At 33.8% G+C, this 15996-nt stretch overlaps 1 protein-coding gene across 2 annotated transcripts in view; it reads right to left on the bottom strand.

Annotated features, from left to right (window-relative positions):
• Nucleotides 1-15996, bottom strand: part of SNX7 (sorting nexin 7) — an 87759-nt gene that overhangs the window by 59573 nt on the left and 12190 nt on the right. Inside the window, exons 2-5 of one of the 2 annotated variants that reach the window (XM_079117702.1) lie at nucleotides 7302-7484; nucleotides 2826-2936; nucleotides 2318-2482; nucleotides 326-524 (exon numbers count right to left, since the gene is read on the bottom strand). In XM_079117702.1, the coding sequence (XP_078973828.1) occupies nucleotides 326-524; nucleotides 2318-2482; nucleotides 2826-2936; nucleotides 7302-7484 (658 nt within the window). The remainder of the gene's footprint in view (nucleotides 1-325; nucleotides 525-2317; nucleotides 2483-2825; nucleotides 2937-7301; nucleotides 7485-15996) is intronic. The other variant, XM_079117703.1, reaches the window with a different exon arrangement.

Below are 15996 nucleotides of genomic sequence, written 5' to 3'. Positions count from 1 at the left end.
TTGGTTTTAAGGTATGGTCCATGTTGAATATTTGATAGCAACTTCAGAGAACCACATCCAAAATCTCAGGCTTAGGACTCATTTTACCACTGTTATCTCTAAATAGGAGTGGAATGGCCCATGATTGATAAAGCAAATAGGGACTAGTCACGACTACCTACAAAATCATTTAGGAACTAGAATTTTCCTTACATTGCTGTGCATAAGCCACTCTTTGAAAGTGATAATAAAATCTAATATAATATCACCTTACTACATCAGCAAATGTGAAGATCCAAAAAGAAAGTAAACAACTTTGAAATCACACTGCAGTGATTCTACTTACCCCTTTCTTCCTTGTAAATCCTCTGAGATATTTTATCTATTAAGTTAATTTTCTGGCTAAATATTTCAATAAAGTTATTCATTTCCATGAATTCATCTGGGCGGTTTTTAACTCCTCTCATGGAGGATGCAACAGCTCTAACCGTTTGGCCCATTCTGCTCAGCAATCCAGGCCCTTGCTTCTTATGAGAAGAGAGTTCCTAGAACAAAAAAAAAAAAAAAAATTTGTGGTGAAACAGTAGTAGCATTCGAAGACTCAATAAAAAAGAAAACCTAATTAGCAGAATGAGATAAAAATAATAAAATTCTTATACATCTTCTTTTTTTTCCTAATGTTACTCTGAAGCAGATTAGTTTCATTATGGTACAGTTTCTCCTCTAAGTCTCAGTCCCCTAGATAATGCTCATTTTCAAAGAACTCATGTAAAACAGGTATGTAGTCTTTTCTCAAAGTGTAAATCTTTAAAAGAACAAAATGCAACAGGGAATAGTACTCAAGGAGATACCACAGAAGATAACAGGATGATATGCTATGCCATTTGTGTTTTATAATATGTATTTAATGGTAAAATGATTGAGAGATTTCTCAGGACCTACATTACTTTCTGAAAAAAAAAAAATGGGAAACTTCCTTAATTCTTTGGTATATAAATTTATACAGAACTTAAAAAACTTTACACCAAAAATACAAAGAACCCAAACAAAAAGTGGGCTAAAGAACTGGGCGGACACGTCACAGAAGATACACAGGTGATCAACAAATATATGAAAAAGTGCTCTTCATCCCTAGTAATTAGAGAAATGCAAATTAAAACCATCCTAAGATTTCATCTAACTCCAATTAGAATGGCTATTATTAAGAACACAAGCAATAATTAGTGTTGGCATGGATGTGGGGAAAGGGCACATTTTTACATTGCCAGTGGAGTTGAAAATTGGTGTACCCACTCTGGAAAGCAGTATGGAGAAAACTTGGAATGGAACTACCATTTGACCCAGCTATGCCACTCCTCAGTTTATACCAAAAGGACTTAAAATCAGCATACTACAGTGATGCAGCCACATCAATGTTCATAGCTGCTCAATTCACAATAGCTAGATAGTGGAACCAACCTAGATGCCATTCAACAAATGAATGGATAAAGAAATTGTTGTACATATACACATGGAATATTACTCAGCCATAAAGAATAAAATTATGGCATTTGCTGGTAAATGGATGGAGTTGGAGAATATCATGCTAAGTGAAATAAGCCAAGCCCAAAACACCGAAGGTCAAATGTTTTCTCTATTAAGTGGATGATGATACATAATGAGGCAGGGGTGGCAGGGGAGACAAGAGAAGAATGGAGAAACTTTGGATTTTGTGTAGACAGAAAATGGGCAGGAAGGGGTGGGGGAAGGAAAGATAGTGGACTGAGACAGCCATAATTACCCTATGTACATGTACGATTACATGAATGGTGAGAATCTACATTGTGTACAACCATGGAAATGAAAAGTTGTACCTCATTTGTGTACAATGAATCAAAATGCAGTCTATACAATGCATAAAGATTTCTACATTAAAAATTAGGTTACTTCCCCAAGTAGATATTTGAAGGAAAAGAGAGTGTTTCTCTATCTATGAATTTAATAATGTATTTTATCCTAACTTAAAAAATCCTGACCCATTATTACTCAAAACAGTGTCAAAAAAGTATATTTCTATATATTCAGTATTAACTATATGTGCAATGGACACACTGGCATTTGAAAACCAAGTCAACAACCAAATGAAATAACAGTGGATTAATGTACGGAAGATAAAAGATCTCTGCAATGATCACATGTAGATCTGACACAGGGATGTACTTCATTCAAGCATAACCTTCAAGTGTTTTTAAGAAGCTCCATCTGAATTCAAGGATACCACTGTTGGATGTATATAGGTAAATAAGAGGCAGCATATAAAAGCTAAATGATTATATGAGTATAAATCAAAATTGTTTACCCAAGCTTGTGCAGTGAGAAAAATCTTGAAGTCTTCATTAAATGTTAAAGTTGGATGATCAGCAATTCTATTCAAAAATTTATGCAATGCCTTCCTACGGGTCTCAATGAAGTCATCGTTAAAACGGTCCACCATTCCTTTCACTATGAACTTTTCTGGCAATGGCTAAGACCAAAAAAAAACGAACAGAAAAAAGCTATCTGAGAATTATGTGGCAAAGGTTTACCAGGAATTCTGCATATACTTTTTTTTTTTATTTTTGGAAGATTAGTTGAATATCTGATTCTCATAAAAATGATTTTTAAAAATTCATAACACTAAAACCAAAAAATACAGAATCATTACATATTACAGTAGTTGTTTTAAAAACCTATACTCAGACTCAAAACTTTAGAAATAAATGTTTCTAAGATAAATGATTGCAATGAATTTAAGATCTGATGTTAAGTTTTAAGCATTCTAAAGACTCAATAAGAAAAAAGTAGCATGAAAAAACTTGCAAACTTACTGGAATAATCAGAGTAGGGTGTACTTCTTCAAGTTTTCCCTTCAACCAAAGGAAATCTTGATAACGTCTCCTAACTTCAAATTCACTGGAGTCAAATTCCCCACGAGACGTCTGAACAAAGTAGGATAAAATAACAGCACATGCAAGAGAAGCCAGGAGACATTTGCCTAATGTGATTTCAGATATTCTGAAATAAATGGGGCTCTACGAAAAATTAACAAATCCTAATTATTCAGTGTTTGTCAGCCTATATTTTTTTAAGTCATCTATTCATGTAGCAGATGAAATAAAGCAAACTTTCCGGTATTTCCAAAAAGAAAGCAAACATCATGCTTAAATTTAAAGTCCAAACTGAAAAATCTGTCTTACAACAACCATCTGCCTTCCACAAGATTTTAACTACTATTATCTTTGGCAAGACTTTCTCGCTTAAGAAGAAAGTGTGTTGTGAATTTAGGTTTCAAATATATTTCTTTTTTCAAGATGATTTTAATTCAGAATTTGAGGAAAGTCCTATTTTTGCAATTTGGAAAATAACCTGAATATAACTGAGAAAAATGTTTTCTTGGAATTTGCTCAAATGAATTGCTTTGCTAAAATTTGCTTTTAGTATATAAAAATTCTAACATTTTACAGAGTGATTTTTTACTACTGTTTTAAGAAAATGTAATTAATGGGTATTTGCAATGAAAAGAAAATTTTCTGTCATTTCTCAAGGAGTTTTATTTTGAATTACAAGCCTAAACTCCTGAAAATTAAGCAAATACATTAAAATATCTGTTTCCAGCAAACCAAGAATCTATGCCCAATACACAGGACAAGAGGAACATGGGTCCAGTTTTAACCTGACATCCATTACCTGAATCCCAGGTCAAAACAAAACTGTGGCTTCCAAAGGCATACTCATCTTTCATAAGATAGGAGTCAATTCCACTGATACCTTATTTAACTAAATTTTACATATTAAAAATTAATTCAGTAATATTTAGGTTGAGATTTTCTGGGGGAGTAAAAATCAAATAACATATTTCAAATATATTCCACTCTCACCAAAAATATTAGTCATCCTCTCAGATGAACCAATTGTAAATATAGTGGTTTAATAAGATGCAATCTTGTCATGAAATAAAGTATGTGAAAGCTATGCTTTCCGAAGTTTATTCTTTTAAAAAGAATGTTTAGAATATCATATGCTATATCTTGGTAAAACAGTCACTTTTTAAAAAGTGGGGGTAAATGAGAAGCAGAAGTCTAAGAAATTCAACGTTCAAGAAACACTACAAAATCTTAACTGTTTTGCAAAATGGTGAAATATATAAAAATGGTAAAAATAGGTAAACTAAATCTAGTAGAAACAACTTTAACAATGTATACATACTAGTTGGTATGTGTGCATACATATGCAAATACACATGCATACATACATACATACACACACACAAACATGGTCCAGAGTCACTCATTAAGGAACACTTAATGAGAATGAGAATCCCCTGTGCCAGGCATATACATACAGGTTCACTTCCAATTTCCAAGAAAATAAATTGCCATAAATAATAATGAATGCATTCTAAAAATGGGCAGTCAAGATAAGATTGAGTTGTACATTGCGTTGGAAACTCTTAAGCTCAACATGAAGCAATCTGATATAAATTCCAACTAGCAGAGGATGCAAAAATCAAGTTAAATAATTGGTTGATTCTGTCTTCATCACTTTGTCATTGATTTGAATCCTCTAAGAAAATGCAGAGGGAGAAAACAGAGCAAGTATCAAGGAGAGTATGTTTTTTTATTCTAATATAAGACGTTATTCTACTCCAGAAAGGAATATGACAAGACAATCAGCTCTAATCAGCATTGTTAAATTGGTATACATTATTAAACTCTTAAATGGTGGCAGTTTTTTTTGTTTTTTTTTTGTTTTGTTTTTTTTTATGCCTGACCTGTTATGCCTGAGTTTTTAGCTCAGGAATATGAAGTTTCGTACCAACAGACTCATGTAGCTTATAACCAAAACACATTCCTTCAACTAATGCTGACCTTTAGTCATGTGTCAACAGTTATACTAAGCTCTGAAGATTTAGAAAACTGTTTTGACATAAAATGATCCTAATAATAAATGTATCCCATAAACAATATAATTTAACTCCTATCTGTACACTGGTAGGCATTTCTAGGTTTTTCTTCATGATAAGGATGTGGGAGAAAGTCAATTGTTGAATCTCTTAGTCCTTGCTTCTACAAGTACTAAGGGAAAGTAATCCCTAAATTTTCCAAACAAGAAAGTACTCCTTGAGAACAGTCACCTCAGATATACTACATGGAAGAAGAAAGGGTAATTTCCAATAAAGAGAACTAATGCCAAGAACATGGGCATCCTGGTGTTCACTATTTACAGTAAGATCATAAGCATTCTTAAGCAGGAGATGATCAGTGTTTCATGTACATATGTACATGTGCATTTATCCTTAAACCTTAGAGTCTATGAATACAAGTGCTTATAAAACTAAAACTTTCTCAGGGAAGGTATCTCTGAGTGCTTATTAGATGGGGTACTCAATGCTCATATCTTGTATTTTTCCTTCATAACACAACTATGATTAAATAAGTATCTAATTATTTAATATCATACCCTTTCCACCATTCATCTTGCAGGCTAAAATATCCATGGAAGGCAGAAGGCTCTTTCTGTCAGGTCTGTCCTGATGACTGATATAGTCTTAATATACAAGCACAGTAACCTGGGACACAATTGGCCCTCAATAAACTTTATGGAATAAATTATTTAATGAATAAAGTAAAAAATAAAGAAGAGATTCTTTGATAATGTAACACATCCACTAGATGTTTATAAATTTTTATCTGTAAAGTGTTTTAGTCTATGTACTAAGATGTTGGTAAAAGTAATGGAAAATTTAAAAAAACTTAGTTTATAATAGTTACAATGAAAGATTGTCATATCATATACAGATATATAATAGAAAAAATGTATAGTATGAAAGTAAACTGAGTTTAAATCCAGCTCAGATAATTATTACACTGTGTAATCTTTAGCAAATTACCAAGTTTTGGTGTCCTCAAGAATGAAATGAAGTTAAATCATAATAGCTAAGCCCTAGAACTCTTACAAACAAACAAGTTAACATTTAGAAAATGGTTAGATCATTACTTGACATAAAAGTAGTCACAATTAATGTCAGCTGGTTTATTTTAATACTATTATTACTACTGCTACAAAATCAGTCCATTAAAAGTGTGATAGGAATATGAGTAACTCATTGTATGACTATGATCATAATTTAATCCACTGGGTGGCTTACGAAGAGTACCTTTCTAAGAGATGTGAATGATAGGAAAATAATTGTTTCATAAATTTTCTGCTTGGAAGGATGATGACAACAAAAGTTTATAATTTTAACAGTAGTAACAGGAGAACCCTGCTTCTACTCCTAGCAACATGTCTATACTAACATATTCAATTTTCATAAAGACCCTATGAAATAATTAGTACTGTTACCCTATTAACAAATGAGGATACTAATAAACAGAGGTTAATTGAATTGCCCAAGACACATAATAAGGAAAGGGAAAAATCAAGATTTAACTCCATGTTATCTTGCCCTATCACCTTTGATATAACTAAGATACTATAAATTCCTTCACTAGTTCACCAAAAAATTACTTACTTACTATATTCTAAAAATTGTGTTTGGAATTATTGACAACTTTAGATATAGTCAAGTCTCTTGAGAAGTTTATAGACTCAAAGTTGCATTAGGAGACATAATCATTAGGAACACAGTTCAGAACATTTTCAGCTAAAAAAAAGAGATGAATCTTTTGTTATTTATGAACCACACAGTTCTAAGGTGAGGCTTTATAAACAAGATTATTTATCTTATAAATAGAATTCTCAAAGACTGCTCTAAATAAAGGACTTAATGAAACACAGATTATACCATTTGGTTGAGGTAAACTGTCTTTTTTTGCAGAAGATAAAGAAGGCTTGGGTTTTGAATCTACTTCTGCCCTTGCATTATTGAAGAAGTAAAAGTAATTCACATATAAAGTGGCCACCTGCTACTGAAAAACAGCATATTACATTTTGTAATCTTCAGAAGAAATGTAAAGACAAAATCTTATGTCATGTTTTTAACCATTTAGTATGTTCATTAGCAACCTTAGACTTTTCTTTTCCAAAGGCATTTCTTTAAAATTTTTAAAGTAAAAACCTAAATGTGTTTATTCTAAGAGGTACAACCAAATTCATGACTAGTTATTAAGTCAATTCAAATTTCAAACTTCATTCAGAACAAGTAAAGGGCAGATAAGACATCATGTCTTACCCAAAATGACTGAAAAAGTAAAAGTCAATTTGAATAATATTCTGCATATTAAGAGTTATAACAACCAAGAAGCACTGCCAAAATATTCAGAGAGCAGCGACATTCAAGAAAATGTTCATTCAATGTGTACCTTAGTTATAATCCTGTAAGTAATGAAAGTTTCAATGGTGGTAACATGGCTTTCAGGTGCATCAACCGTAATGAAGAGATCCTTTAAATCTGCTTCATCTTCAAACTTGATCTGGTTTATCATTGAGAGAGGGGATGTTGGCATCATAGGGCTGAAGGAGTTCATGTCCATTAATGAGGCATCCTAAGGAACAGAACATTCAAACATGAACATTGGAAGAAAGAAAAATAGTTAAAATTCTCTATTTCTTAAAGGCAGACAATATTACCTAAATAAGTTAAGAACGAAAAGTACTATTGAAGATCTGATTGTGCATGATATGTTAAACACTTCTTTTTATTTCTGCACCCCCAAAACTCCCACCTGAACCAAATGATAGGAATAAATAAAATGCACACACCCTCAAGGATCCCTAAGGTTTAAATGTTTGTGTTTCCTCCAAAATTCAAGTAGAAACTTAATGCTCAATGCAATGACACTAAAAGGTAGGGTCTTCCCAAGGTGATTAAGTCACAAGCATGAAGACTTCATAAATGGCAGTGGTGACCTAATAAATGGGCAGAAACTAGATAATTTTTTGCCCTTCTACCTTCCACCATGTGAAGACACAGCAACAAGGCTCCATCTTGGAACCAGAGAGCAGCCCTCACCAGACACCAAACCTTGCTCTTGAACTTCCCAGCCTCTGGAACAATAAGAAATAAACTCCTATTATTTGTAAATTATCCATCCTCTGGTATTTTTCATAAAACCACAGAAAGACCAAGAAAAGGATTAAAATAAAAACCTATAGCAAACAAGATATATCGACCACGTTTTAGAAATTGGGAAACTGATTAATCAATGCAAAGATGAAAAGTGACCTAGAAAAAAAAAAAAAAGTAAATTAGAAAGATGCAAGCATATTTATGAATCAGAATTCCAAAAGGGCTCAGGGACTGGAGCCATGGAAAGTTTGTGGACACTGAGGCAGTGGTAGAGTTCAAATGAGAACATTGGTCTAAAATCAAATCAAACAAACAAAAGTTAGAACTTGAGATTCCCTCTCCTACCCCATTTAATCAAGTGACCTTCCTAACCTAATTTTGCAGAATTACTTTATGGAAGGTCTCTAACTTCAGGTTATCAGAATAAGGGGAGCGGCCCATGAAAATGCAGAGATTAAATGAAAGTCCTGCATACCAGAAGAAAGACATCTGCCCCCCTTTCTTTAGTTGATCCCATGGATGTTGGCAGGAAAATGTGAAACTCCACTATTTTAATCCATTCGGGCTGCTTTTTTTCCAAGAGCTCTGATTCCTTTTAAAGTAGACCGGTATTTATAAAATAAAGCATGAGTGCTAAGAAATAAAATGTATAGTATACCACACACACATTTCATTTAGATATGGACCTACAGATAAATAGAAATAGAAGTGAAATTCTAGGAGTTCACAATGATATCTCCAATTCTAACTTGATACCACATGGTTTATTCTGGCCTTCTTCCTTCTCTATTTGTAACTCTTTTCCCCAGCAGTAAAAAGCCTGGCTCCCAGTATCCTGCATAAATTTATTTGCTCAGTCCCTCTACACCACCTCACACACACACACACACATACACACACCAGTTGCCCCTTAGCTCTGACCACACAGGCTAAGGTAGCCTTGTTTTCAATCCCAAACTTGTTGAATGCCTCCTCTACCACAGTCCTATTTGGTCCACTGGTCTTCTGCTCATTTGCCTTCAATTGTTTTTATTTTATTTAAATACAGGAAAGGCAAGGAAAGGGTAAGGAAGGGCTACAGGTTATCTTTTATGAAAAATTTTTAAATGAAACAAAAGGTACTATACAATCTTAAATTCAAATAATACCTCATTCATGGGTAAAAATAAAGCTAACTCTCACCAGGATACCTGAGTTATTTCTGCAGTAGAAATAATGACTTGTTCTTAAACTCTATCCTATTACATATATTTACCCAAAAAGTAAGAATATAGATGCTAGAAATAAAAGTTTTGCATACTGTTATGAAAAAGAATCTAGTTATCTGATACAACTAGAGATTAAATCTGCAACACAACCACCAGTTTAGCAACTAAACTAGTCAATTCTGAGTAAAGAGGTAAAAAATGGCTGCTAAACCTGCCACTGACTAAGTAGGTAATCTTGAACCATTAATGCAGCCTTTCTAGGTTACACTAAATTATAAAGTTGGACTTGATCTCCAAAATTCTTCATAGCCACAAATGCACTAAAGTAATAAAACGTAATAAATTTTGGTAATTGAAGAAAAGGCACTTTTGTGGAACTGTGAGTGGAAAAAAAAGAGTAAAGTCGTAATATATATTTGTTTTCCCCTCAAACCAAATCAATAAAAACGCTTTTGAGGCATCAGTAATATCCAGAGTGCTGTTCTAAAGGCTCTTGCAACAAAAAGTTCAGCTATGCAAACTCCAATGTGGTGAATTAGGGAGCTCTTTGGCGGAATAACAGAAGATATATTAATATGGAACACCAAAGGGACAAGACTAAAGTGTCCCTAAGAATAAGAGGGTTCAAGATGTTGTGATCATCAAAAAAATCAGTGAAAGGTAAACATCTAGTCATAATTTGTGCCAAGGAGTAGAGGACAAATTTCAGTTGGGTTAATCAGACACACAAAAATACAGAGGCAACAAATGGTTTGCAACTAAAGTTTAAGGAAATATATCATTTTATATCCTGGTGACAGGATATAATAAATTCTACCTATATGATAGAATATAATAAAGTGATTAAAAGTAATGTTCAGAATAATAATACAATAACTTGAGAAAAGTTTCATAATATATTGTTTTTTGTTTGGGGGGAACTGGGGATTGAACCCAGGGGCACCTAACCACTGCGGAGTCACATCCGCGGCACCTTTTATATTTTATTCGGAGACAGGGTCTCACTAAGTTGCTTAAGACCTCACTAACTTGATGAGGCTGGCTTTGAACTTGTGATCCTTTTGCCTCAGTCTCCTGAATCACTGGGATTATAGAACCATTCCAACTCTCCTGTCTCAACTGTATGCTACTAAACAAAAACAGGTGATAAAAATCTGTGCACAGCACAGGTTTCAATACATATTAGTATGTGTATGACTGAGGGAAAGAAGAAGGGAGAGAGAAGAGGGAGGGAAAGAGGGGTTGATCTTAGAAGCTATACAGAAAAAAAAAATGTTAACATGTTAACAGAAGTTATTCCAGATGCTAGGACTGCTGTTGATTTTAATATTTTTTCTATGCAACTTTTTGCATTTTCCAAATATTCTAAAACAAACATTTATTATTTTGTAATCAGAAAAAATGTTAAAATTGTTAGAGTCAACATTGCCTGTGATGTGTTCAGAGACAGGAAGAACCATGGTGACAGGTTAGAAGAGCTGAATGGGGCAGAAGACTTCATATTACATCTGATTATTCTTCCTTAACTCCTCAAGGTTGCACAGTTAAACAAAATGCAAAAATACATCAGAATCCAATGAAAATAAAACTGTCCCAATAAACATATGGGATGCTAACATAATGGAATACAAGCAACCATTAACAGAATTCAGAACTTCCAAATAAATGTTCAATCAGCATGTTCAAAAAACTCTCTCAAAAACTATTTCATAAAAAACAGGAGTTTTTTCAAGCTGACATATTTCAAATTGATGGGCACATGTACTTTCAATTTCACTGATGTTGCCATGTGCTCTGGCATTTTTTTGCACTCACCCTCCCAACTCACCACAGCCCACTTCTTTTACCTACTACATAATTTAGCATTCCATTTCTTCTGCTTAAAATGCACCCTTTTGTAGAGTGGGAAAGATCTGCATGAATTTTCAAAGGCTCACGATTCCAATGAGTGTAGTGTGGTATCACAAAAATATGCTTCGATATCTGGCAAAGGAGGAAAATTACAGGCTGAAATTTAGCAACATCTAAGATTTCAGTAGAAGGATTTAAATTACTATGAATCACTCAAACATTCCTAAAACCTCAATAAAACTGACGATCCAAAGTATTTTATGTTCACTCTGAAAAAAAAAAAGGAAAGAAAATACACAGACAATACTTTTAAAATTTACATTTGGACATGAATAAACGAAGAAAATAAGTGTGTGAGATGATGCAAAGAAGAAATTAACCAAAAAGAGCTGTTTTTAACCTTTTGTGGTAGATTCTTTTCAGGAGAAATGGATCATCAAAATTTGTTCTTTCTAAACACAGGTCTCACCTCCACAATCACTCTCTGTCTCTCTCCCAGCTTCTACCGCCTCCAACATTTGGATACATGCCCATTATCTTAGAGTCTTTTAAATGATGAAAACATAACTTTTCATTTTTTTCTTCAAGAGATGGGCACAAAAGGGAAATTATCTGTATGACAAATTTCTACCTTTTAAATCCCATTTAATACTGTTCCTATAGCTACTATCATGAAAACGCACACACACACAACCAAGAAAACCTTGGGATGCTTTCAGGCTGAGATCTGAATGTGCAAAGTAGAGGAAAAAAGCTCTGTATGTTGCAAGAATTCATTGTTTTTATCCTTACTCCAACACAACACATCCATTGTAAGGGAAACGATTTCAGTAACTTACTGAAATAAATGGATTAGAATAGTGCTACTGGAATTTATTGGCAAAATGATTTACAAATTAAGCGTAAGTTTTCCTGTTGTTACTCTTGGTTTATTATAAGCACTTATTACAGACCAAATTGTGTTCCCCTAAAATTCATGTTGAAGTCCTAATCAACTGTACCTCAGAATGTGACCTTATTTGGAAATAAGGTCTTTAGAGATAAGATTAAATTAAAATGAGGTCATTAAAGGGGTCCCTAGTTTTTTATAACTGGTATCTTTGCAAAAAGGGGAAATGTGGATGCAGAAACATGCACAGAGGAATGAGGATGTGAAGAAAACCAGGGAGAAGAAAGTCATCTACATACAAGCCAAGTTGAGAGGCCCAGAACAGATCCTTCCCTCACAGTTCAAAGGAGGAGCCACCCTGCTGACATTCTGATCTTGGACTTCCAATCTCCAGAAGAGCAAGTCAATTAACTTTTGTTGTTTAAGGTACTCAGTCTCTGGCACTTCCTTACAGCAGCTATAGCAAACTAAAACAACATATCTGCACCTGAAGCTGTACATAATCAAAACCTGAAGATGGAGGTAAGGGTAGAAAGGAAGAGAGATACCACACCTAAAACATATCATCTTTGCTCTATTCATTCATTTATTTTTACAGACTAATAATCAACTATAGCTATTTCTAAAACAGGGTTTTTGCCACCCATGTTTTATGCTATTAGATGTTTCCAAAGTTTTACAACTGAAATAAATAAGATACAGCTGAAATTTAAGATAAATGACATTTAGTCAATATCTGAACACTCAGGAGATAAACATCAAAAGAGTCAGGTTAAAAGGTGAGATATGACCTCTACAAGAGATGTTCTTCCTTAACATCCCTCACTAAAATGTTACTCAGGAACATCTCATAAATATAACATGAATTACTCTGATAATACTAAATTGCATCCACCATCTGTGCACAAACAGCTATTTTCTTTTTACAAGTAGAAGGGGGAAAAAAAATCAATGTGAGAAGTGTGATAAATCAGAATACTGGCATGAAAAGGCCATGCAAATAAAATTGCTGATGCACAAGAAACATGCACACCAAGAGACATCTGGTAAAACAGCAACTTAAAGTGGAAGGAGTTTGAGAAACCATGTTGTGAAGAGGGACACTCATCTTGATAGGCCTAAATTTAGACCTACCAGCTGTGTTTTGGTTTACAAATCCTTCCAATCTGCCTGCTTATAATAATAATAATAAATGAGAAAGACCTTCTGTGGAACACTGCTGAAAATGTGATTGGGGGAAAAGCCAGCCTGTCATGTTCTATAAAGGGGATACAACACTCTAATCTTGTTTGACATAATTTCCATTGCCATGTAGCATATACACCCTTGCATGCACATACCACAGTTTCTTTATCCATTCTTCAGTTTCTTATTTCTTCAACATTCTAACAGTGCTAACTAACTTAATATACTTGTGCTTTCTTTGGTTTCATGCACTACAGAACTATACCTGACCAAAAATATTTTGCACATCATTTTTCCTTCTGACAAAAAAAATCAATTAAATAAAATAAAAACTGGCATACTATGATTTGATTATGCTTTGTCCCCACTATCATGCCAGTGTAATAATATTGAATGGAAGTGGGTTCTTTAAAAGTTGATTAGGTCATGGAGGCATTGCCCACATGAAAGGATTTGTGTAATAACCACAGGACTTGGTTACTTTTCTCCACAGTGGGTTGCTGTAAAGCAGGTCAGCTCCCCACATCCTTTCTTTAAACATGCCCACTTGTCCTGCCCCACTCCACTGAGTTAAAGTAGCAAGAAGTCTTCACCAGATGTGGTCAATGTTGGACTTTACAGCCTCCAGAACCATGAGCCAAAATAAATCTCTTCTCTATAAATTGGCCATTCTCAGGTGTTCTATTATAGCAAGAGAAAGCAAAGTAAAGCATGGTATATTAAAAAAAAAAAAAAGAGAAAGAGAGAAAGAGCTAACTTTAATCTAAGTTTAGATTATGTACCAGTTGTGTGAACTTGGCCAAGTCACTTTTTTTTTTTTTGCAGTGGTGGGTATTTAACCCAGGGCCTTATGCTGGCAAGGCAAGCACTCTACCAACTGAGCTATCTCCCCAGCCCTCCAAGTCACTTTTCTTTTCTGAGGTTCAGATTCACACTTTCAACCCCTTAGAAAGGTCATACTTTGCCTTGGATTAAGGAAGATTAAAATGAGCACAATAATGAATAATGAAAGTGATGTGCACAATGCCTGCTTAAAAACTTTATGTGAATTATGTAAACCATACCACAATCCCAGGGAATATATTTCCCCCATTTTTCTTTCCTTTATACTTCACTCCCTGTCCCTTGATACTGGATATTGAAACCAGGGCACTCTATCAATGAGATACATCTCCAGCCCTTTTTATTTTTTTTAGTTTTTATTTTGAGACAGGATCTCATTAAATTGCAAAGGCTCACCTCAACATTGAGATCCTCCTATCTCAGCCTCCTGAGTACCTTGGATTATCGGTGGGTACTTCCACACTTAGCATTATTCTCCCTTCTTAACCAGATAGAAATACTGTTGGCAAGAACTTTTTGACCCCTTGTTTTCAGATGAAGAAATAGGTTAAATTACTTTTTCAAATTCTAACTGCTAATAAGTGAAAAAACCAGGATTTGGCCTTCAAACTTACATCAAAATATACTGATCCCTGGGAGTCATCACTGAATTTATGCTTCAGTTTCTGATGAAATTAAATAGTAATCTAAAACAAGTAAATCAATGTCTATGATTCATATATATCTATGTAGCATACAAAATCTGAGGAAGTACAAGTACATTCAAGGAAGCACTGTTGGCAACTAGAAAAAAATTCTAGAAACAGAAAAATGGATATATAAATTGTGGTATATGCATACAAGGGTATGTGTACTACACTACAATGAAAATTAACTACAATCTCATGCAACAAGAGGGATTAATCTCATAAAGTAAGCATTAGGAGAAAAGAAAAGAATAGTAAATCATAAAAAAGATTTCACACAGGAGAGTATCATTTTTAAAAGTTCTGAAACATGCAAAATACAAAAGTACACAAATCTTTTAAAAGATATATTGTATATACTGCTTCAAGATACATACAATTACAAATCAATGACAAATAAGGAATTCAGACTACTGGGGTTTTTTTGTTTGTTTGTTTGTTTGTTGTTGTTTAACTAAATAGAATCATTTGGGGGAGGTTGTACAGAGATGTTAAAATATTTGAATGTTTTTTATTTTTTTATTTTTACAGACTGCATTTTGATTCATTGTACACAAATGGGTACACAGAAAGACCTTGAGCAACTTACTAAGACGCTGTCTCAAAATAAAAGATTTTAGAAAAGGGGCTAGGGACATAGCTCAGGTAAATTGCCCCTGAGTGAAATCCCTGGTACCTAATATAAAATAGAAAAGAATGGGTGTGGCTATGTGCTAAGAAAATGTTTAAAATGTTTACAAATGAGTCCAACCACATTTGGTCCACAGGTTGTTTGCCCTTGCTTTATACTACAGATACTATATAAATAACTATAAAATATGTATACAGATATTTATATGCTTTTATATGTACCATCAGAATAGTCCATAATAAGAATTATTTTGAAAGCTTAAAAAGGGTATTTTTAAGTAGGATAATAATAATTTTTTTTTTTCAATACTGGGGATTGACTCCAGGGATACTCTACCACTGAGTTACAGACTCAGTGCTTTTTATTTTTTTATTTTGGGACAAAGTCTCCCTAAGTTGCCTAGGCTGGCCTTGAACTTGCAATCCTCCTGCCTGAGGCTCCCAAGCAGCTAGGGTCATAGGTGTGCACCACCACACCAGCAAAGATACGATCTTGACTACTAAAAAGTATTCATTAATTTTCTTTGCCCAGTTTTCTTATGGAACTTAGAAATATAAGTCGTTTAATGCTTGGCAAGTTGGCAGAAGGTAAATTCCAAACTTTTAGCCTTTGCATTTCTGTTAAGGTTCTGTCTTTCTTTCTTTCTTTCTTTCTTTCTTTCTTTCTTTCTTTCTTTCTTTCTTTCTTTCTTTCTT

This window comes from Sciurus vulgaris (genome assembly GCF_902686455.1).
Source record: "Sciurus vulgaris genome assembly, chromosome: 1".
Taxonomy (NCBI): domain Eukaryota; kingdom Metazoa; phylum Chordata; class Mammalia; order Rodentia; family Sciuridae; genus Sciurus; species Sciurus vulgaris.
Note: the sequence above shows the minus strand (reverse complement) of the source record. Positions and strands in the feature narration are given on the sequence as shown.